This window comes from Melopsittacus undulatus, chromosome 7 (genome assembly GCF_012275295.1).
Source record: "Melopsittacus undulatus isolate bMelUnd1 chromosome 7, bMelUnd1.mat.Z, whole genome shotgun sequence".
NCBI lineage: Eukaryota > Metazoa > Chordata > Aves > Psittaciformes > Psittaculidae > Melopsittacus > Melopsittacus undulatus.
In genome coordinates, this window is record NC_047533.1 from 27,539,954 (window position 1) to 27,565,661 (window position 25,708).

The window sequence follows — 25,708 nt, forward strand, 5'->3', positions numbered from 1 at the left end:
ACCCCCCAAGAAAAAGAACCCCTAAAACAGACCTTCCCCATTTCCAGTTAAGTCTCTTTGTTTCAAGACCTATCTATATGATGGCTTTAACCTAACCAATTTCATATTTTCTGGCCTCTACCACAAGCCAATGAGTCAGAATAGCAGACTACTTTGTCCTCCTAGGACAAGTGGAGTGTAGTTTCACAAAGGGTGTGAACTTTGCATCTAAGACCACACTGTTTGAAAAGAGATGGTCTCATCTTTGGTTCCCTCCTCTGCAATCTCTCACTGCTCCCTTCCCTTTGTATTGATTCTAGCAGTAAGAAAATCCAACTCACACCATTAAGCTGATTCACATAATTTCATGGCCATGTCTCTGCAATAGACTATACAAAAGAGAGTAATCTGGATGGCTTTAAGATGGGTGGGTCAGGACTGTTTGTTTTGGCATCAGCTCACTTTAAGAAAGGCTAAAGTGTATCACAAAATCAGAGAAAAAAGTGGTATTTCACAGAAAGATAACATATATGACTTTATAACCCAGTCTATGTCAGGCATAATGCTGTTCTACCCTCTCTTCACACTCACCTATGTGTTCCCACCATTGCCTCTGATTTAGCACACCTGCGACTAGGCACTGGGTAAAGTGATGATGGTGATCTGGACAAAATCTAAACCAGTGAAAGAGTTACCCCTGTCCTTGGTTAGTATTAGAACAGAGAACTGCCTGCCCCAGTGTCCAAGTTAATTTACCAGTAGTGCTACTGCGAGGAAGAAGCAAAGACCCATAATTGTATGAGAGGGTGAGAACGTGATAGCTTTGATTTTAATCAACTTAAACATCAAAAAACCCATGGTATTACTATTCATCATATTTAATCTACAGGCCAACAGTTATTGATGTTCAAAACAGGCTCGTGAATTCACTGGAAGTACACACATTATCAAAGTCTATCTGAAATGCAGTGTCTAGAACCAAGCAATGCTTCAATCTTCTTACTTCAAATATTCTAATGGGAGATTAATTTAGAGGTCCAGAAGAAAAGCAAAATTTACTATTAGCTTTCAATCATCTAATAAAATGTATAGGAAGCAGGTATAACAGGTTAACAACATCCATTTGTTAGGTTTATCATCAGTACAGCTACTTCTGATTAGTTATGATAAAGTTTGCTTCTTTGTTGAGGCGAGGAGTATAAGGAGGCATTCACCTTTTAAAAATGGTTACAAAATAAATATAGCAGCACTAATTTCTTAAGCATTGAAAATTTCCATCACCTCTTTATACATTTAGGAACTAAACAAATATACTAGAAGAAAATGGCTTTTTGGTCTAATTTATGGCATACTACTTGTATACTTGGTGTTAATGTGTCAGTATTTCCTTTTCCCTTTGATATTATTGCAACTAGAATACAGTATATATGGCTATATAATTCACTAATCTGTCTGAATTTCAGCCTTTTTAGCTGATGCCTGTCAGATTTTAAAGCACTCTATCAGGGTTTTTTTCCAAACATAGTTTTGCCTAAAATCCTAAAACATTTAATATAAATGATATCAGCAGACTACAGAATAAACTGTGATGAACCGTGTCTCTCTTACAAAGCCAAAAAAGCAAGAGTAAATCTACTGTGGTCTTACATGACAGATTAAGATGAGCCAATGAAACGTATCTCAACAAGGGCAAAAAACAAAACAGCATTTTTTCCATGTTAGTCAAATGTAGTCACTTACTAAAGAAAGTACTTTTTAATACTGATGCTAAACTTTTCTTCTGTTCTGAACTAAAACAATTTCTACTTTTTAAAACCTGCAAAACCAACAGTGTAAAAGTCTTTCAAGTTAGTGCAGTACAAGTTGCTAGAGTAAATCAGTTTCACAGTTTTCAATTGTGAAAATGTTTTCAACTTTGCTTACATGCAAGACACTTCTTGAAATTAATTACCAGGAAAAACCAAACATTTAAACAGGCAGTGTACTTCCAGTGGAAACATGCACTGCTATTTAGGGAAACCAGCTGTGATATTAGTACTCAATCTCACAAAGCCACTTTTTCACCCCAATTTAGAAAATTGACATTAGATAATTTTCTGATCTTTCTCCTTTAATCCCTGGCAAGAAGATCTCTGAAACATTAGCTATTCTTAGACCTGTTGCTTATTAACAGTATCAACAGTGACTTTACAAAGAAAGGAAAGCACAAAATACAACAATTAACATAAAAAACCCAAACCAAAAACAAAGTATTTACATGAGACAAATCAACATTTCACTGAGTTACAATAATGCTTTAACTCACCTGCAGTGTTTCTATTTGTTTTCTGATACTGTTGTTAGATGGCATCTAAATAAAGCAATGTGAGACAGCAAAACATAACAAACATGAGAATGGAAGGCACATGCATGTTAGATGAAAAAAAGCACAAAAACAACAGATAGCTGTCTAGTAAGGACTCTATTCAGTAGAAAACCAGGTTTTGCTGTAGTGGTAGAAAATGTTCCGCCAGCCTCCAAGGTTTTGTGGTAACAGCCACTAAGGTTAAACTGTGAACACAAACTATTCTTTTCCACCCAACAGTGGAGCAAAATTACTGACACCTCTCTCTCCCACTTCAGCAGTTTTCTTAAATGTTCCTTCCTCTCACCAGAAGACATGGTAAGGATACCGCAACTCAGCTTCATCCAAGAATCTATCAGCTTTTCTGACAAATCTGCTAAATTAGTCTATCTACATACTAGTCCAAAAAGCAAGCAAAATGTTCTGCAATACTGACCCAGTGTTATCGTCTGCTGAATAAATACAAACTTTTGCCTACACTACAGTGTGTAAAGAAATGGCCTGCTGGGCTCAATGCTGAAACAGCATCCCAGCTGCTTTGTGGGACAAGACCAGCCATACATCTACCAAGAGACACCCTGGTATGCTCTAGGTCTAAACTGACTTCTACAACTCACTTATCTGCTTTTTTGCATCGGTCCGGACCCCTGTGTTTCCTCCTTTCAACAAGGCCAGGATGTTTTCCCCACACAGTAAGGCTGCTTTGAGGATAACTAAAGGTAGTGTGCACCAAAAGCCAGTACAGAGTGTTTATAAGGGCAATAAATATTGTCAGTACTGGATTAGGATTCAAAGCACCCTCAGGTGTATTATGAAGTATAATATAGCACCGTACCAATGCAGGGTAAGGCAGGTTATGAATATACTTTGCACCAGTTACTATGGAGCAACTACAAAGATGTCAGCTTTCACACTATGGCGAATGGGAAATTGCTTATTCGTGTTACCAAAGTGTGATCACACGTGTTCATTATTAGGTAAGAGTTTGCACTGGGCAGTCATCAGGGAATGAATGGAGCACCATGAATTCATGCCCTACATTACCTCTTGGTGACTTGCTAACAGGCCTGTATCCTTCATAGAATATCCCTGAAACAGAGTCTAAGTGTTGTCATTATTCCTTTTGTTAATTAGTTAATTTTAACTTACACAGTAGGGGTGGATGAACCTTTCCAGTACTGTTAAGTATCTCTCAATAACTTTTAAAATTACCTATATATTAAAAAAAGACACCAGAGGCAATAGATTCGGAATCCTACTCCATTTTATATATTTAGGTAACTCCAAAATAAATTTAGTCATTAGGACAATCAGGAAATAAAACAGGGAGGAGGAAATCTAACAGACTAAACTGCCGTGAAATTCAGATTTATAAATTAATGAGATTACTTATTACAGACTGCATGCATTTAATTAGCTTCAGATACAAAGGAACACATTAATTCATAAGACACATGAGGACAGTGGGGGGTGTATTTCTCAAGATTAAACTTAGCAAAGTTTCTGAACAAACACCCAAATAGCACCAATAGAACCAGTAGTATTTAGTGGGCCATAATATATCCTAAATAACTCAATGACACAGCACCATAACACTGCAAAATATGAATTGCAGAAACTCATGTAGAATTTCTGCTGAATAGAGCCTTACAGTAAACATGTTAAGCTGTTAGTGGTTAACAAAACTAAGTAAAATATAAAATGCATGCTCAGCAAATACCAGTCAAACTCAATGGCATTTATAGTTTTAATATATCCATTATCAGCAATGGACATTATGCCAGAAAAACACAACTCCTAGCCTGGAAGAGGTTTTTTTAAAGATTTAAAAACAAAAGCAAAAAGCAGCCTCCATAAGCAAAATAAACAACAAAACATAAAGCAAATATTGCAAAAGAACTGCAATGTTAGATGACAAATATAAAAAAACCCAACAAGCAACAGAAAAGTGTGAAAGATGTCATGAAAACAAAACAACCCAATCCAAGCAGCTAAACTTGTTTCCTTTTGACTTCATGCTGGTTTATGTATTTTACTAATAAGCTTTGGAATTGTTACTCATACCTAACCAGACTGAATACTGTCAAGTGGATCAAAGAACTTAGTGAGATTATCTAAATCAATATATTAGGCAAATCACGAATTCTGTTAATCAAAATTAAGGAAAGAACACGTACAACAGTTAATGCTACAAGAAAGTCATTAAAGCAGATTCCTAATTTCCAAGTATCTTGATCTCTTTATCAACCAACTCGTGTTTACAATCCTATCAAATGAAGCCACAAGTTAAAGAGACACTAATTTTTATTTGGAAAATATGTATCACAGGCTGTAGGTATAATCTCTTTCCTGAACTCCCAATTCACTTTCAAATCCTTCAATAAGTGAACAAGAGAGAGAAATTTTGCATTTACTGTACAGGAGTAGACAAGCCACGTATTTTCTCACATATAAATGTCACATGAAGAATTGTAGTTTGTACTTTCTCTGGCATAAATAGTGTTTATTAGCAGATACTTCTGCAGATTTTACTCAGTAAAACTGACACTCTCCAAGGGGCCACATCTATTTCCAACATTAAATAACATCACAACGACTCACTACTAAGCTTAATACTAATGGAGACAACACATTTAACTTAATTTAACTTGATTTTTTTTTTAGAGAAGCATTTCACAGTGCTCTTTTAAATATTGTTTATTCGGCACAAGGATGCTGAGAACACACTGGAATAAATCCCATCAATTTGCAACAGTTTCTGAATTTAAAAGGATTCTTACCTTCAGATGTGACAAACAGTTCTGCAGGAAAACGTGCCAGTTATTTAAAAAAAACTGTTTCTGACTGACACACAAGAGGCAGGTGATCAATGGGTATAAAGCCTATGAGTAGGGAGGAAAAAGAATTGATCAAATTGATCTTTGCAGACCTTCAAAATCTTGTACATTAAGGGGCACAGTTCTTTCTCTCACAATGTTAGCACTGTACAGCAGCCCCCTGCACTAGAACACGGATGCCAGGCAATCTACATGCTGTAAGAGTGCGTGGTGTAAGGCCAGGGCTGTGGGACCATGGTGAAGCTCATTGCCTCGCAAGGCCTGATTTCAAAGACTAAGAATTGATCTCACTCTTGGGTACAATATTCCCTCTTTCCCTACAACTATATGATTCAATTCATGGGAGAGGCAACTGCCTATAAGATGAATTAATATTCAGGAAAAACATCATCAACTCAGTCAAAACTTCAGGCAGACTTTAGGTTGTCAGAAATGTCACTTCTACTCAAAGTCCACTTTCTGTAAGGAACGAAGCATAATTTAAGAAACTTTTTGAATATGCAGACTAGCATGACTTTGCTTTGCTTTAACATAAGGTTTCTTTAAACACCACATACATTTAACAGCATACATGATGGTGATTTAACACCAAATCTGACTGCAGGCTGTCTTGTTATGGAGAAAAATTAAAGAATGAGAGTGAATATGTAAATTGTAATTTTGATGTAACAATGCTTCTGACTTCATAAATTAAATTACATTGCGAATGCCAACTTCATGCTATTCTTACATAAGTATAACCACATCCAATGACGTATGCTTTATATGCTCAGAATACCAGAAAGTAAAGCTCAGCCCTAACATGAAAGTGAGAATAAATCATTTTAAATTCACTTGTGTTACTGAATATGCAAATTGCAATGCAAAATTTAGCTCCACATCTCCAGTAAAGTGAAGTGAATCAACTTGGAACATGGTTGCCATGGTCATCAAGAATTACCAAATATTGCATTAATAAGAGATTTAAAGCCTTGCTAAAATTCCATTTTAGGAGACAAGCTAAGATGCAGTATTAAGGAAAAACAACCCACGATTTATATCCAAGAGAGGCAATAAAAATACTGGAGAAAGAAAAAAAAGTGTATGAGGAGAGGAGAAAACAAGCAGAGTAGGGCTATCACCAGGCTGCTACTTTGCTGGGAAAGTCTTGTCTGACACTTTTAAGTAAACATAATTTAAATACCAGACTCCCTTAAAGCAAGCTCTTTCTAGAAGAGACATTAGGTTAAATAACTGTGCTAAAACCCACTAAAATAATCAAAATCAAACACTGATTTGAAGACAACCCCAAAAGTGAGGTAACAGAGCATGTATCTTGCACAAACAAATCAAAATTAGAGCAAATGCATATACGCAGTGCAAATTTAATTACACTTGAACTGAGGAGTTAAGATTTAAATTAACACAGCCATTAGTTTTTCCTCATATAATGTACTAGATTAAAAGTCTAAGATATGCAAAACAGAAGTTTAAATATTTCTTTAAAATACCAGTGAATGCTTCTTTCTTGAACTCAATTCAAAGGTAGTCTGATAAAGCATCTCCACAAAATTTTTCAAACATGGCACATTCACTTCATTTTTAACAGCCTATTAAAAAAAAACACATAAATGGGTTTAAAGGTTTATACTGTAGGCAATTTAAATATACATTGAGATGTTTATGAGTTCAAGAACATTCAAAAGTTAAATCTTATATAAGTATTTATCTGAAATATAAATAGAAGCATAAGAAATCATGTCATACACTACAAACATACAATTATAAAAAAACCACAACAAAACCCCAAACCCACTAAAAAAATCCACTGTATGTCCTGTATACCATACTTAAAGAATTAAAAAAGAAAATTTGCCACCAACTAACACATAAAAACTACACTGAAACTCTTCATAAACATTATTTTATATATCAAAAACCAGACAAACAAAACAACCCCTGTGAATTTTTCACTGTTCCCCTCTTTAATGCACCTCCAGTTCTGGAAACTGAAAACTCAGGAAACGACACACAGTATTACCAGTCAAACATAAGGTTCGGCTTTTAGAATTAATGAAACAGATACATGAAGCCCTACAACTTTTTACGCACTCTGCCCTTGTATACAGAACAGCCTGCCTTCCACAAACCAGGCAGCTACCTTCTTTATCAAAACCTTTGCAAGTCTCTTAAGCTTCTCTCTGGCTACCTGTGATGATCCATTTAAACATCCTAAATAAACCTAATTTAAGCTGACCAAAACACTGGTAAAAGCTCCATCCCTGACAGTGTTCAAGGACAGGCTGGATAGAGCCTTGGACAAAATGGTCTAGGGTGAGTCATCCCTGCCCAAGGCAAACGGGTTGGAATTAGATGATCTTAAGGTCCTTCACAATCCTAATCATTCTATAATTCCATGATTATTCTTAACCTACTGTTTTATAATGTGTTTCTGTTTTATTTATCAAATTGGGAGGTAGGGAGGGATGTTCAGAGAGGGAGTTAGCTTTCTGGAAGAGATCTGTTGTACTCATGATTTCCCTACAATATAAGGCATTTTTTTGCTAGATTTTATTATTCAAAGCTGTTAAAAGATATGTCTTGTCCACCTTGCTAAGAACACCCTGAAAATATTAATGAAGGGGAAGCATAAAAAATAGAGTATAATATCTCTGTAATGTGTACTATCCAAAAGGAAAGAACTGAGAATGCAGTTATGTTTTAAATCACTTCCTACATACCCCCAAATTCTTTATCTTTTTGCTACACTAAAGCTAGCTCCACATAAGAAATTAGTCAGGTGTTTCCAGCATCACACTCTTGGTTTGGGATATAACCTTGGGCTTATAGATCAGCCTTCACTTCCCTGCTGTAAAAAAATACGCCGTCATCCATTATACCTGCAGGGTCCAAAACAGGTCATATTTTTTCAAATGCCTGAATAACTAAGCAAGAAAGTAACAGTAAAGAAGTCACAATGCCAAAACCTAATAGCTTCCTCATTTCAGCAATTCTCTGTATCCAAGATGCAGAAAAATCTAGCTTCAGTTCTTTCATCTGCTTCAAAAAGATTTAAAGTGTCTCACATCTTTGAAGAGAATGAGCTCTCAACTGCATCTCAATCTGGGATGGACTCTCTGCTTCTATTAAAGAAGCTCCATTTGTATGAAATTATTAGAGGCAAAATGATTTGGAAAGAAAGATCAAGCCTCCTTCACGAATCATTTAAAGAGCTGATTCAGGCTATGCTTGTAGGAAGCAGTCCACAGAACACCACACATTCTGCACAACCAGTGTGCATGCCTTTGCGGTTACCACCAGATAGACCCAATTCCCAAAGGCTGCTTCTGCCTCATTACTATGCATGCAGTTTTCACTATATTTAAAATTATGATTTTGCAAACTAATACTTGTGTTTACTTTCACTTTTCACTTTGTTTAAAACAACAAATGCATTCACTTCTTAACAGGACAAGAAATTCTTCTCTAGAAGAGTGTAAGTATGCCCAGGTAAGATCAAGACTTCAGCCAATAAACAGCTACTACTAAGACCATCACTTTGTGATCAGGTTTTAAGAAGACAGCTTCTCTCCTTTCTAGTGTTTTTTTTTTTTTTTAAAAAAAGAACCCAAGGTTGAGACCAATACAGGAAGAGAAGTTCAGAGAGATTTATCTTTCATTTTCTATGAGCTTGCTCAGATGGGATCCCCACCTGGCTTGATAGTCTTCGTAGATCCCATTTTGCAGAATGGGATCTACATGTTCCAGTTCTCCATATATAGCAAGGTATGTCATAACATGGAGCCTTCACCTGCCATTTTCTGGGGCAGTATGCTAAACATACTGTGGTTTAGCATTTGCTAATACAACTACCATTTTGGATTAACCAAGTTTACACAACTGAGCAAACTGGCCTAGGAAGAAAGGAAAGAACCTGTCCTGACTGAAAGTGCTCTCACAAGCAGCACTACAGGCACTGTAGATGCCACACTGTGGTGATATTGAGGTTTTTTTTTCTTGTTCACAGTTGTGTTTTAAATCTAAAACCAGCAATCAGGACATGATTGCCTGTTCTTCCACTTGAGGGATTACATCTAGTGGACACTCACCTCTACAATTTTTATTTAATTATCCAAACCCTACATTCTTCCTTCTTGCATGGGAGTTTCCATTCTCTCTATTGGACTGTAAAAATGGTACATACCTCAGTTTATTCTAGAAAGAACTTCACAGGGTTCAGCTACTAAAGAAAATCCAAGATGACACTTGAGGGAACAAATACTCAACCAAAGAAATCTCAGATTTTTAGAGCAAATATAAGATTACACAGTGCTCTGGTGATAAAAGGGTCTAGAAACCAGACAATTTTAAGAAGTTCTGAAAAAAGATTGTAAACTAGCTAAACACAAATCACACTCACACATTTCTCTTGTAAAAATTATGTAGGTGCTTGTAATTTACTTAATAGTCTTTTTGAATCTGTAAAAATATAACACTGTGAGACTTACTGGAAGCAGTTTTAACAAAGAGAGCTTAAGTAAAAGTGAAGGGAACAGTGGAGGGGAAAAAAACACAACATAAAATTAAAAATACTTACAGCAGCCACAGGGATGAGAATTTCCACAAACAAACCAGCAAGTGCATGTTTTATATCTTTATCTTTTACCTCCAGGAAGTATTGAGCACATTCCTTAGTAAGGAAGCATTAGAAAAATACTTAGAAAAATGAAGACAAGTGTCATTATGCCATAAAAACTATTAGCAGTATCAGATGAATTGCCAGTATGAATTTACAACATGCAATGTGGTTAAGTTAGTCTTACATCCCTTGACAATATCAACTTTACAAAACTTTAGAAACTTTAAAACCTACTTCCTCAGCAACTGAAAAGAAATTGGAAGAGGACTTGTAATAGCAGATAGCTATTCACTTCCTACTGAGAATACAGAGTTCTCAGAATATAAAATAAAAATACATACATAGAAAATAAATGCTTACCTCTACTGCAATGATTAGAAAATAGTATTTTATATATATATACATACACTTGTTTTCATTTGCAAGCTGACCTTGATGCCAGGAAAATTTTACAGGGAAACAAATAATCCATACATGTGTCTGCACACTCCATTACACCAAACTAACTGCTCCGGACACAATCTAAAGCACCTACGTGTATGTTAGTTTTTTCATGATTGAGATCAATGTCAATGACTGTTAAACAGCTCTAATGAAATTTATGACCAGGTTGCAGTAACTTCAGTTACTGTGGAATGGGCAAGTTACTCATTAGGACAATTTTAATCCACAATCAAGAGAAGCAAACAAATAGATTTTAAGTCTCGCTGAAAAATAACTGAAGTGTTTTTTAAAGGAAAGTGTATCTTGGCATCTCAGCTGTTAAAAAAAAATTTAACTAGTAACTTTTTCTTTAACTCACTTCTTTCATAAAAAAAGAAAATTATTTGATTGCTACCCATTTTTATTTAGATTTGAATCAATTAATATATTACAGGTTTGCCACATTACTGACACAACAGAGAACAGGTTCTCATTATGCTAGGTACTCACAAACTGGAGAGAAACAAATGATTCATACCTCTGAGAGCTTACAAACTAAACAGAAAAGGATGAAGGATGACACACAAGTAGAGTGAGCGACTGATCACAGCAAACATCATTCTAGCTTTATGACAAACACTGAAAAGGATGCTCATTTCAGCTTTCTATAATACTAATTTACCTGCATGAACTGAAATGATGCTTCAAAGTCCTCCACAGGATACATCTTTACTCGGAAAAACTTCATTCCCATTATCAAACTGATGATACTTTGTACTACATGAGGACTCTGTTCTTTTTGTCGCAGTTCCTTTAATTCAGTGACAAACTTCTTCCTAACAGCTTGGAATCTGAACAAGGGATATAGATGGCAGTTATTTGCATTCTTAGTTATTTTTATATGGTATCTATAATTTTGATCATATCTCTTTATTCTGTTAATGGTAACAGCATCTACAGTAAAAGAAACACAAGCAAGATGAACCCTGGCACTTAAACCCTAGGCATTTAAGAATGTCTCTGATGAACAGCTCATTAGAATAAACTCATCAACTTTACAACAACTATGGACTGATACCAGGCCTCCTTTACCTGCACCTACAGGCTGACAGCAAAGCAATGTAGTGCTGTATAAGGATGATTTCTTGATTTGTTCATATTTATTGTGCTGGAACATGAAACAGAAATGCCAGACTACACCTGACTACACTTCACACTCAAGGGGTTAGTTACTTAGTTTATTAAGAGGTCCTTAATAAACACTACTATACTCAATAGTCTTTAAGCCTGGAGTGATTTTTCCCCAAGTGCAAGAGGAATCAGAGACTGAACTTACTTTGATTGAGCAAGAACCCCCGTCACTTCTGCATATAGGTCTGCAATAATATGCACATTCCCAGTGTTGGTTCCTGAATACCTAAAGGTATTTAAAAGAATGAAAAAGTATTAATACAACTTTGTTCTTCCAACCCCTAAGTGTGTTCTTAATCACAAAAAGGTTGTTCCCTAGCAAGGCAGACTATTACCATGAAAACAATAAAAGTCAAGCACAAAATGCATGGGTGACATTTACAGTCATGTAGTTTCATTGAGTCGACATAAGAGACATATTCTGTATAGGATGTTTACTATAGTTATCTAAACTCTGACTTTTCTCAATCTGGCTGGCAATGCAAACCATTCCATATATTCTAAGCAAACTCAGCAATATACTAAACATGATACTGGCATCACAGAAACATGGTAGGAAGGATCCTCTGACTGAAGTGTTGGAATGGGAGGTCATAGGCTCTTTAGGAAAGACAGGTCGGGCAGACAGGGAGGGGGTGTAGTTATTTATGGGGAACAAACAAGAGGAATTAGAGATGTGGGCACATCTACAGGGCTATGATATAATAGGCATCACAGAAACATGGTGGGATGGGTCCTTTCACTGGAGTGTTGGAATGGAAGGTTACAGGCTTTTTAGAAAAGACAGGTCCAGTAGGAGGGGAGGAGGAGTTGCCCTTTATGTTAGGGATAGGCTGGAGAGTATAGAACTCTCTCTGGGGACAAGTGATCAGTTAACAGAGAGTTTGTGTGTCAGGGTTAAAGGGAAAACAGTGATGAGAGACATTACTGTGGGGATATGTTACAGACCACCTGATCAAGAGGAACCTGTGGATGAAGAACGCTACAGAGAGACAGAAAAAGCCTCATGCTCGCAGGCCCTTATTCTCATGGGGGACTTCAACCACCCTGATATCTGCTGGAGTGACGGTACGGCCTGGCACAAGCAATCCAGGAGGTTTCTCAATTGTGTGGAAAACAACTTCCTTCTGCAAGTAATAGAGCAGCCGACAAGGAGAGGTGCCCTGCTTGACCTCGTGCTCACCAACAGAGAAGGGCTCATTGGAAATGTGATGCTCCAGTGATCGTGAAATGGTCGAATTTGAGATCCTCAGGACAGTGAGAAGAGCTGCAGTAAGCTCACTGCCCTGGATTTCAAGTGAGCAGACTTTGGGCTCTTCAGGAACCTGCTTAGCAAGCTTCCATGGGATATAGCCCTAGAGGGCAGGAGGGCCCAAGACTGTTGGTTGATATTCAAGGATCACCTGCTACAAGCTCAGGAGTGTTGCATCCCGACCAGAAGGAAGTGCACCAGGAGGGCCAGGAGACCCCTCTGGATGGATAAGGAGATGCTGAGAAAAGTTCACAAGAAAAAAGAGGCTTATAAAAAGTGGAAGCAAGGCCAGGCAGCCTTGAATGAATACAGGGATGTTGTCCGGGAAGCTAGGGACCAGGTTAGGAAAGCTAAGGCCCAGTTAGAATTAAACTTGGCAAGGGATGTTAAATATAACAGGAAGGGATTCTATAGGTATGTAGTGGCTAAAAAACAGACTAGGGACAATGTAGGCCCCCTCCAGAAGCTATCAGGAGACTTGGCTGCCACGGATTTGGAGAAGGCTGAGGTTCTGAATGGCTTCTTTGCCTCGGTCTTCACTGGCAAAGGCTCTGACCGCACCACCCAAGTCTTGGAAGGCGGACACAGGGACTGTGAGAATGAAGACCTTGGGCCCACTGTAAGGAGAGGATCTGGTTCAAGATCTTCTTGAAAACCTGAACGTACACAAGTCCATGGGACCTGATGGAATCCATCCATGGGTCCTGAAGGAGCTGGTGAATGAAGTTGCAAAGCCACTGGCCATCATATTTGAAAAATCATGGCAGACAGGTGAAGTTCCTGATGACTGGAAAAAGTGAAATATAACCCCCATTTTCAAGAAGGGGAAAATGGATGACCAGGGGAATTACAGTCCAGTCAGTCTCACCTCTGTGCCTGGCAAAATCTGGGAGCAGATTCTCCTGGAAGGCATGCGAGGGCACATGAAAAACACCAAGGTGCTTGGTGACAGCCAGCATGGCTTCACTAGGGGGAAATCCTGCCTGACCAACTGGGTGGCCTTCTATGATAAGGCTATGGAACTGATTGACAGGGGTGGAGCAGTTGATGTCATCTACCTGGACTTGTGCAAAGCGTTCGACACTGTCCCACACAACATCCTTGTCTCTAAATCGGAGAGACATCAATTTGATATGTGGACCACTCGGTGGATAAAGAACTGGCTGGATGGCCGCACTCAAAGAGTTGTGGTCAACGGTTCAATGTCCGGCTGGAGACCAGTAACGAGTGGTGTCCCTCAGGGATCGGTGTTGGGACCGGTCTTGTTTAACATCTTTGTCAGTGACATGGACAATGGGATTGAGTGTGCCCTCAGCAAGTTTGCTGATGACACCAAGTTGTGTGGTTTGGTTGATACGCTAGAGGGAAGGAATGCCATCCAGAGGGACCTTGACACACTTGTGAAGTGGGCTGATGCCAACCTCATGAAGTTTAACCATGACCAAGTGCAAGGTCCTACACCTGGGTCAGAGCAATCCCAGGCACAGCTACAGGTTGGGCAGAGAAGAGATTCAGAGCAGCCCTGCGGAGAAGGACTTGGGGGTATTGGTTGATGAGAAAACGGTGGCAGTGCTTGCAGCCCAGAAAGCCAACTGTACTCTGGGCTGCATCAAAAGGAGCGTGACCAGCAGGTCGAAGAAGGTGATCCTGCCCCTTTACTCTGCTCTTGTGAAACCTCACTTGGAGTATTGTGTGCAGTTCTGGTGTCCTCAACATAAGAAGGGCATGGAAATGTTAGAACAAGTCTGGAGGAGGGCCATGAGGATGATCAGGGGACTGGAGTAACCTCCCATATGAAGACAGGCTGAGAAAGTTGGGGCTGTTCAGCCTGGAGAAGAGAAGGCTGCATGGAGACCTCATAGCAGCCTTCCAGTATCTGAAGGGGGCCTATATGGATGGAGGGGAGGGACTAGTCATTAGGGACTGTAGTGACAGGACAAGGGGTAACAGGTTAAAACTTAAACAGGGGAAGTTCAGACTGGATATAAGGAAGAAATTCTTTACTGTGAGGGTGGTGAGGCACTGGAATGGACTGCCCAGAGAGGTAGTGAATGCTCCATCCCCTGCAGTGTTCAAGGCCAGGCTGGACAAAGCCTTGGGTGATATGGTTTAGCGTGCGGTGTCCCTGCTCGGCAGGGGGGTTGGAACTGGATGATCCTGAGGTCCTTTCCAACCCTAACTATTCTATGATTCTATATCAATGATTGGCTGGAGAGTATGGAGGAGTCTGCCTGGGGACGGGTGATGGGCCAACTGAGAGCTTGTGGGTTAAGGTGAAAGGGAGAACTGCAATGTAGGACATTACTGTGGGGGTCTGCTACAGGTCACCCAATCAGGAGGACTGAAAAAAGGTACACTTAGGTTAGATATAAGAAATTCTTTACTGTGAGAGTGGTGAGACACTGGAATGGGTTGCCCAAAGAAGTGGTAAATGCCCTATCCCAGTGTTCAAGGCCAGGCTGGAAAGAGCCTTTGGCGACATGTCCCTGCCCATGGCAGGGGGGTTGGAACTAGACAATCTTAAGGTCTTTTCCAACCCAAACCATTCTATGATTCTGTGAAACACAGATGTGTTCTTTGAAGATACATTTTCAGTTTAAAAATATCAATCAGTGTTTGTTTATAGTATTATCATCAATATGTTACATGTAAGGCAAAGAAGATCACAACATTCAAACACAGGCTTGTAATACATAAAATATTTTGAAGTACACAAGCGAAACTTACCCTTCCTTATGTTTAAAGTGCTTAAAAGCCAAGTTTAGAACTTCATGTACTAAAGGATCTGGCACTGGATGAACAGGTATCTGAAATGCAGATACATTTATATGTATGTAATTATGCATGTATATATATGCATACATATGTATGTATGAAGTAAACAGTACTCTGCAACGGCATGTAAAAATCTCTCCCATCAGTTTCAAAGGACACATCCTTTGTTGGCATATGGTATGAAGTTAATTCTGCAATGTTTGAATATGTACACAACCTGCACTGAAATTCTCTTAAATTATTCTGCATACTGGCTTTTAGGGATTAAATTAGTAACAAACAACAGTAATGTAAACACTATGCATTTGACAACTAAATTTATTAGACTAGGTTAACTATGCATCTTTCCTCACTTTCTATCTTGTGAGGTGTTACTATTACAGATTTAACCTCAAAACACAATTTATCTCAATATAAAGGAAGACGAAAATAAAAAATAAGAATGCAAAAGAGATAATGATCTCCATTTTAGACTTTCTGCAGATGAAAGCAGCCAGAACATATAACACCCTTCCTAGCAAGAAGTAGTAATTTGGTGAGAAACCAAAATGAAACATTGATTAGAAGGCTCTTTTTTACCAAGGTTCTCTCTGACATCACCACTTTTCTCAGGCTTAGAAGAAAACATTTACTTAAAAATTAAATGTATTCTTTTAAAAAAGCACTATAAATAATTATGAAGTCATGATATCTTTAAATTTTCAGCGCAATTTATGTAGGGACTAGGATAGCCCTAGCAAACATTACTGCTTAAAGAATGATTAAGATTTTCACTAAAATATATTAGAAAAAAAGATTACTGTCTTGTCTGCAGAAAATTAAGCAGTTACTGCTTGAGAATTTCATACTCTTCTGCATCAAGTAAGCTATATGTCCAAGAAATTCCAGTTACTGGAACTAGCTATTTACATGCATATTCATACAATGAGTAATATGCAGTTATTTAAGCAAAAGATTTTTGTTCCTACATAGGTTGTATGTGTCACACTCTCTCTGGTTGCTCTGTGCATTCTACAGAAAGGGCTGGATCACACCCTTTGCACCCACTAAAACCAGTTTCTAAGAATTAAATAATGATAGGGCTCCCAGGAAGATGAATGTAATTTGAATGCAAATACGTTTACTGATAAAAAGCCCTTGTTTTCTCTGCTTTGACTGCCTCACTGCAGATTCACGTTAAAGGCAGAACCCCCCTTTAGATAAATGTTAATACTAAATTGACTTAAGGATTCTCTTACTTGGTATATCTCTGTTTACTGGCCCATTGTGGGTCTTTGGCAGAGGAATATATCCTTATCAGAAAAATACCTATCTTGTCTGGAGTACAGGCACAAGAGGCTTACCAGCATTAGAAGTCACCACAGACTCTCTTCAAAACCAAAACTTTGGCACCTCTCCTGACATGTGAACCACTGGCAACACAAACTCTACTCAGCAGAAAAACTAGTACCAGTTCAAAGTACAGAAGCTATCCATACAACCCTCCAATACCAAACAATCTATTCTATTTCTCTTTTTCTTTTGCACTGGTAGAAATTTTTGTCAGGGAGAGAGCATGAACTAAAGATTTTCTGTAGAATACTAACATATAAGAGTTTGATGGTTTTAATACTGTTCTCTGCATCTCTGTTCATGTAGTATTGGAATATCACTTTGAAAGAAGGACAAGCAGCTTTTCTTTTTCCCCTTTGTCACAAACATGTCATACACAACCACATAGACATAAATCTCCCAAAAATTATTTGCAAACTAAATCACAGTCTTTGCTTTACTTAGTACAGAAAGCCATTTGATTTTCCTGCATCTATATATGAAAGACAAACTACTGAAGCACTGAAAACAGAAATTTGCTTGCCTGATTCATCTTTCAAGCCATTTCTTAGAGTACTTTCTCTCATCCCCAAAAATATGAGGAAAAAATGCTGCTATTTAAGCCAAACTCTATCTTCTTACACCGATGCAAATTTTTTATGAACAGACATGTAGCATGACATCTAGCACTACAATGTAAGTTGGTAGTGCCATTTTAATCTTGTCATTCAATGATTTCACATTGTATTTCAAAAATGTTTAAGTAGATGAAAGGTACTGCACTTAAGTAAAATGTTATTTTTTACAGTTTTGCTTTTTGCAGTACATCAGCAGATTTGACTTAGTGGATTCAAGACGCAAACTGAGATAATGCAGGCATATAAAGACAGGAGAGGTCAAAGGCTTTATGTAATTGCAAGTGTAATTACAGCCTTGCATATGCTCATCATACATATGCTCCAGTTTTCAATATAAAAACTTAAAGGATATGATCAAAACTGACATTAAAAGCAAAAGATTAAAAGAAGTTTCCCAAAGCAAAGGAGCTTACCTGTTTGAGAACCTCTATTAAAACTAAACAAAAAATGAAATCTACAGCTAAGTCCCTCCTTTCAAGTAGATAATCTCTTTCACGCTGTTGGTCATCCCTGAAGTAAGAAATCAAGAACACACATATCATACACAAGATTGAACACAAATATTTCAGAGAAGTGGTATACATGTATTGCATGAAATCATTGCTGCACATATACAAAAGGAAAGTCTTTAGGGTTTGGTGCAGTACTGACATCTTGCCCCTTCCTGACAGGACCTGCCAACAACCAAAACAATTCAAAAAGGGAAAGACTAGCTTGAAATTACCAACATCCAACCTCCTTCTGTACATCGACCCCAAAATAATTAAGTCACTTCACGCATATCATCTACACAAGCTAAATGCACTACCTCAAAGAAGCCCATACTCTTTCCACACAGATTTAGGTAACGATAGATCCAAATACAAGTACTCGTCAAAAAAGTACCAAGCACACATTTTTTTTCACAAGAACACATACAAAATCAGGCAGACTTTCCAAGTAAAATCCTTACCCCTTCGATTTCGTGCTAGACCGAGGCCTATATTCATAAGATTCATCTTCTGTTCCATTTTGACGCCTGTACCAGTCAAACAAGGTGCGTAATAAGGAAGGGAGACAGTGCTCTGCTACTGAGCTCATAGAGCTTATCAACTGAAAAAAAGGAAGAAACATACTTCAGCATGATAAAGCAATCTAAAAATCCTAGAATTATCATAATTTTTTCAAATTGGGTTTTGGTGCTAAAACTAATGTATCTTATAATGTTACAAAGTGGCAACTTTATATATAATTTCAACCTAGGGCAATTACTGTAAATACGACACACCAAGTCAATCGTTACAGTAAATTTAAGCAAAGTGTTCCGAAGCTCCTGGGAATCACAGAATGCTAAATGCATACAGATAACCCATATAAAACCATTGAAGGGAAAAAAACAGCAGAGATTTTAGGATGTCCATGAATCTTGTCATGATTCTATCGCTACATCTTTTTGTTTCTAAAGTCACATGTACAATTCTATGATTCTAAAGGAACATGTACAAATTAAGATGTCGTTCAAGAGAATTTTCTGATGTGGCAGAGGTCTGACAAACTTCCTTGGGAAAAAAACTATAGTGAAAACTCGTAGGAAAAGGAAAGGAGATGAAAGAAAAATTATGAGAAAATCTGAGACTTGCGGGCTATTAAAACTATTATCCTGCAGTAAAAGGAAGCACTGGAAAGAAAAACTCGAAAGACTCATTCGTACTGCTAAGTTTTGAAAAATCTTCACTGAGATTTCATGTGCTGCTTGCATCAGCTTGGGGCACTCAAACATTTCTGTTGACCTCACTCCAGCCATGAGCAGAAATCATAAAAGCATTAATATTATTGGGCGGAAAAAAATTCTTCAGAAAGCAGGAAGAATGAACTCTCCTCATGAGTTACTAAATTAAAGGTGTTAGATTCAGCATAAAATCATCAAGGTAATCCTTAGATTAAAAGCTAAAGCTGAACCTGATAAAAAAAGGATCACAAACCACAGCAATCCAAAATGTGTTTTGCCTTCAAGATTGACTGTCAATTCCCATACTACAAATAACCTTAACACTGTGGAAGTACATTAATTTCACTCTCCCTAAAAATAACAAGTTCTTTATCTCTAAATATAATGATATATCCAATATATTGCACATTGCTATTTCCATATAGGAAGAACACAGACAAAAGGACACAAACAGATGAAACAAGCACTGAAGTTACCCACTGCTCTCAATGTAAAATGACCCCACAAAGTGTTCATACTCCCCTGCTCTCCTTCTGCATTGATGTGTTTATTAGTAGAAGAAAAATTAGAAAACTGCATTTTAAGCCTTATTAAATCTTTTCCTTAGTTTTTCCTGCAAGCTTACACAGTGTATTAATACTACTACCATTTTTAACCATTCCAGCAGTTAGGCAGTTTACATGATCTTCCACAGAAACAAGCTGTAGCACATGAATTAAAAACACTGTCACTAGTGAAGTGCTAAAACCAGAAATTACTGATGTTATAAAGCATTTTCCTCTTCACATAAAAAGCAGGTTTAGATTATAATTATTTATTTCCTGACAAGTTTTGCATCCTTAATGTTCTAATGAGAAGACACTGGAATTATCAGAAAGATGAAATCTTTGATCATATTACACAGTTGGTAAGCCGAACACGAGCTATATGCTTATTATTTTTATTTAAAATAATTGACATACCTCTTGGATACTAAATTCAAGAATTGTCTTATATAAAAATTGTAAGAAAACCCTTTTATTTTAGCATTACATCTATGTTGAAAGCAGCAACACAGACAAAGGGATTCTGTAATGCCCAAGAGGACAGGGCTGCACTAGTCATCATGACGAATACTTATATTCCTTGGAATGAAACAGCAAAGCATGCTCCAGTCTTAAAGGCCGTAACACACTGCCAATTGCTGCTCTCAACATACGCAACAGTACACTGAGAAACAAGGAGATGAAAAATTATAGTAAGATGCTAGAGCCCCAAATTCCAGCTATGGCCAAAATCCTGATCTTGAAAACCTGGCTCAAGTTGTGCCTAATCGTGACCAAGGCTGAACCTCAGAGATACATCTGCTTTCAGTCACTGAAATGGCTAAGATATGCTTCTGCATGATCATAAAATTTTGATGTCTTAGGCAAGCATAGGAAATTGCCAAGTATAATTCCTACAAGAAGTAACAGAAGAAAAATACAAGCTATTTCAGTTTCAAGCTGTACAAGCAAAAATATTTTAAGAAATGCAATATATGCTGTACGAAAAAATTCCTGTCCAGTAGCTTCTTGGTGCACTAGGAATGACAAAATGAAATTACTGACACTAAAATACTAAATCTTTAATAGTTTAGAGCTACAGCAACATAAAATTTCCTTCTCATCTTCCAAAGTTCCATCTCTTTCAGCTAAATTTACATTTGTGTTCCAATCAAAACCTCAGTGACAAAGAACTGTCCTGTTTGAAATTTAAAAACTATCAATTTTGCACACTCAGACTAATAGCAGCACTGTTGGCCTGGTTATGCTTCTAACAGAAACAACCTATAATCCTATTAAACAGCTATTTTATTTTTTTCATTATAGGGACAGGCAACACTACACACCTTTCTCTTCCATCTCTCTTTTCATCACTTACTTAGCTAAGAGAACAAGTATTAACTATATGACTTCTTACTCTTAGAGTATTGCTTGTGTTTCAGGAACACTTTTTATTCACGAGGTACACTTACTAGCTCAGACACCGTATTGGTAAAGCTAATGCCACTTTTTAGACTCAAATTCCTAATTTCATGAAGATCTCTAGGTGAATAAAGCTGGCAGGACAACAGCTCTAGCTCCTCTGCTGGATGCTGTGACTCTACACTCTGGATCCTCCTCTCCTGCATACTTTGCCAATCTCCTTCTACTCTGCAATCTTCTGCACTGTTGAAGAACTGATCTTAATGTAGGTTTCATACACCCAGTAATGAACAGAGAACAGCAACCTTAACTCCTTTTGCCAAACCTTCAGAATTCCATATCAAAATGCACAATCCCTGTCACCACAAGGGAGCCATTCTGCTCTGACTCTCTAAAGTAGTTAATCAGCATCATTACATTCAGATCTCAAAGAACCCGAAGTACATTACAATTAAAAATAGAACAAAATAAGAATATACACACACATATATAGCCACAAAATCAAAACAAATTATTTTAAAGTACTACATTTTTAGAAAAACAAGTTTATTTTTTATATTAATATACTTCAAAAGTTATATGCTTTTTTTTTCTTCACAGCATATTTTAGAACCTATTTGTGGCTTATTACATGATTGCTAGTGATTTATAGAGAACAACCTTAAATGAGGAAAAAGGTGGCAGTAGGAATGAGAGCAGGATTAGAAAAATTATTAACATTGCAATTTTACATATTTCTTTAGATCATTCCTATTATGCATTTTATTTAGCTTTTGGTTAGCTTTAAAACAAAATACTGTAGCTATCAAACAATTTATGTCCTATTCCCTCATTTTCCTTGCTTATGAGTAAGCTTTAACTTAGGAGATAATGGCCTTACAGAAGGTTAGGTTAGAAAACATTAAAAGGTTATGTGAGATCTTTGGTAGTGGCTTTGTTTTTTGTTTTTATTTGAAAAGAAAATTACGCATCAAATATTATGTGCTATTATTTCTATTATTTGTTTCTCTTTTGGGAGGAGGGAGATTAGGTACACAGATGGCTATTAACTGAAAAGTAGGGGCAGATCCACAGATTTCACTGCGATGTCTAATACCTATGTCTGAGGAGTAATGGAAAGCATGAAACAAAAATACAGTTACAGAAGATAGGGATGAAACACTAAACTTCATACAATAAGATGCTGTTAAGAACAGGAACAGACAATTAATAAGGGTTTATCTGAATGCTGTCTCTCCATTGCAAGGAAGTACTTACAAGACAAAAACATGCCTATACCAAGAAAGGATGAGAAATACAGATAATGAACATTAATAAATTGAGCTATTATTCCAGGTTCAGTTCATTTACTGTTAAGTGAAACAGAGTTGCCTCATAGTGGAAGCAGACACTCGGAAAAGGACAAAGCAGCATTTTGACACTACCTTATGCCTTCTGCCATAGAATCAAAAAGCCCTCAGTAAAAGCCGTGTTACTGGAATTAACATTATTTGCTTAAAAAAGCAGAACCCCAAACACTGAAACAATAAGTGATATAGGCTGAGTTTACACAAAACCAGTTACCAGGAATAGAAATAAACCGAGTCTTTTTGGCACCTACCACATTTCCCCATCTTTCCTTCAGCAGCTTTCACTGCCACCTTCAAATAATTCATCTTTTCTAGTAGTTCTTATTATCACACTCTACAATGGAAACTAAAGACTGACTAACATTCAAAATATAGACCTTCTGATGTAGATTCAGATGTGAATGTTCCAAGTTAATAAAACAGTGGAACCGCTATCCTGCAAAAAACAGAGGCTGCCTTAATCCAACAAAAACTGCCTTCAACTGTCCTACCTGATCAAACTGAAGATCTTCACCTCTTTGAAGAGATCTGGACAAGAGCTTTTCCTGTAAAAAAAAACCATAAAGAGAAACATGAATTTAACAATGCAACTGACTGTTATTAAAGATCCCTTTTTTTCTCTCAGTTGTATTACAGAACAAAAAAAATAACCTGCAATGTGAATAGCTGCATTATTCTTCAGATAGAATAATTTCTGAAGATGTGAAGCGTACTCACATAATCGAAGAATACATATCTAAGATTGTTTTGGTAGCAATAATGTTAAAGACTGACATAAAAAAAGTCAAAACACCTCTCCAAACAGCAGGGCCTACAACAGTGTGCTTAACAGAGATAGCTGGTGCGGATTAGTTTAAACCACGACACTGGTGGTGGCTGCCAAATGTAACTTAGAAGGGAAAGCCATTCTCATCTGAATTAACAAGCATATTCATGTTCATATAAGGCAGTTAGTCTAAGCTACAAGAATGACTTTTAAAATGCCTTCACAAAGGCAGAGACAATTGTTCAATGCTTTTCCAATCTGCACTTTCCCTGAACTGCAATGAAAAATAGCTAGAGAGCCTAGTAGAGGAAAAAGAGAATGACAGTAACTTGCTTCGCATTTGAAATAACTTTGTCAAGTGCAAAAAAGATGCAGTATTACCAGAATTTAATTATTACAGTATTTCATGGCTACCAGTACCAAAAGACATACTGCTCTGTTAAAAGCAGAATTAACTGACAAAATAATTTAGTGAGATTTTAAGCATTAAGAAAACAAAATACTCGTGTACTCTAATAGTAATTCTTATTAGTCACTGTAGAGAGTACCAAATTATACAGTTACACAAAATATAACACACTGGCTCTGAGGATTAATGATTTACGGCAAGCCAAGTGCCACAGCAACAACCTTAAGAGCACACTACAAAGCAGTAAGATATATAAAGATATGATGTGCATTTCTTGCTATTTCAAGAAATTTTAAGCTACTTTTCACCTTATTATAAGTGGGAAGCAAGGAAAATGGTATCTGATGAGGAAAGCAGGAAAACTACTAAAGGTAGGGAGTTAATAGGTCACATGAGATTGCAGTAAGCAAGTCCTGTAATAAGGTGGAAGAGCTGTTAATTTGCCTAGTCTGAGATGTAAAAGGAAGTGTCAGCAGTACTGATAAGTACTGATAGGTACTGATAGCGTTTTTAACACAAAATAACTGCTTAGTAATCTAGTAAGAGACAACACCCAGGCTGTCAGGCTGCTGACAAAAATTTTTGAAGTTGATACTGCTTGGCATTTAACACTTGCAAGACTGCAACAGACAGGCTGTATGTTAAACAGATACAAATTGGGATTGCGTGTCCAAAGTCTAAGATTCAAACAATTATCACTCAACCTAATTGTAATCTGGGAAATACAAGACAATTTCTGTCATTTTCTGCTATGAGTGCAGTTGTATTTGGTATTCAAAAGGACACAATCTTTAGCAACTGCTACAGCCTCTGAAAATTTGAATTCAACCATGTCCAGGCAAAAAGCATTTTCCTACTCTGAAAGTATTAACTTGAAATAATATAGATACCAATTCAGAAGTCATTTTCTATAAGCCAAAGAAACCTACTTAATAGTACAAGAAAAGTCATTCATGTTCAGTGCCAGTATGCCATATTTAAAAAGATATGCCATTTTTAAAAAGAAAGTGGTTTCAGGCAATGCATTTAATACTCTGAAATAATTCTATTTGTTCATCAATCGATGCATTACCCAATGTTCTTTCATTGTGTATTTAAAAGCAATGGGGAAAAGGTTTCAGATACTGGCAAATAAACACTTTTTTTAATCTTACAAATTCATACAGTTTTACACCTAAAGTCTGTTCAAAATACTGTTATGTGAATTCACGTTTTGCAGCATATACTAAAAGCTCCAGAGGTGATATGCAAATCAGAATTCCCTTTTAACTAGAACTCCTCCCTCCTCCTTTTTTTTATAAGGAAATGTCTACTCTAGGCAAGTTCAGGTTATCTGTGCTATCTATGCTTTTAGATAAATGGCACAAATTATTGTAATCTTATCTATAAAGCAGAAATGCAAGAAATGATCCACTCTATATAAACATCATATATTGCTAAATAAGCTGCAAGAAAATAACCATAAAACTATTCCCCAAGAAGACTGAGAAATTACTTTCCTGCGAGAAGATGGTAAAAGTTGGGTTCCTTAAGTGTCCTTACGATACAACGCCCTGACACACCACGTACGTGTCCACTGTGGTACTACAGAGCTACTATACAGGTGAACAAACACTGGGTTTATTATATCCATTGCATGTGTCTAAAATAGCTAAAGAATACTAAATCAAAGAGAAGTGAAATGATCTGTAAGTCTTTAGACAAAGAAGCTGAAGTCCATGTCAACAGATAGCAAGCTGTTAAGATGGTTCTGAAAGCTTAATTTTTAACTTCTGTACTAATTGAGACACTTCTGTTCATCAAATGTTGATATAAGTTTTTTAGTATCAGAAAGAATGAAGACCTTAAAAGTTCACAATCCTCTCTTTATAATTTTTCTCGAGCATTAAAGATCTTTACTGCTAAAAGGTAAATATCACCCTAGTTAATGTAACCCTGACCAAACAAACGTGACATAACCAAATAATACTCTTTAACCTTTCACAGGTTAATCAAGGTCTCTGAATTACTTCTATGGCTTTAAAATTAATTCTCTTTCAATGTCTATTCCTAACTCTGCTTTGTCACAGCACTGGTTGTCTTACATGACTTATAAAAATCTATCAAATAGCATAAAGGAAAGGTCTGGAAACTTTCACTGAATTAATTATGTAAGATTTATT

The 25,708-nt window shown here is 37.0% G+C and overlaps 1 protein-coding gene across 1 annotated transcript in view; it reads right to left on the reverse strand.

The window, feature by feature from the left end:
* Window positions 1-25,708, reverse strand: part of FRYL (FRY like transcription coactivator) — a 164,882-nt gene that overhangs the window by 69,051 nt on the left and 70,123 nt on the right. The window contains exons 4-12 of the mRNA XM_034064589.1: window positions 22,863-22,916; window positions 18,321-18,460; window positions 17,782-17,878; window positions 15,372-15,451; window positions 11,538-11,618; window positions 10,884-11,052; window positions 9,737-9,829; window positions 6,651-6,749; window positions 5,104-5,205 (exon numbers count right to left, since the gene is read on the reverse strand). Coding sequence (XP_033920480.1) covers window positions 5,104-5,205; window positions 6,651-6,749; window positions 9,737-9,829; window positions 10,884-11,052; window positions 11,538-11,618; window positions 15,372-15,451; window positions 17,782-17,878; window positions 18,321-18,460; window positions 22,863-22,916 — 915 coding nt within the window. The remainder of the gene's footprint in view (window positions 1-5,103; window positions 5,206-6,650; window positions 6,750-9,736; window positions 9,830-10,883; window positions 11,053-11,537; window positions 11,619-15,371; window positions 15,452-17,781; window positions 17,879-18,320; window positions 18,461-22,862; window positions 22,917-25,708) is intronic.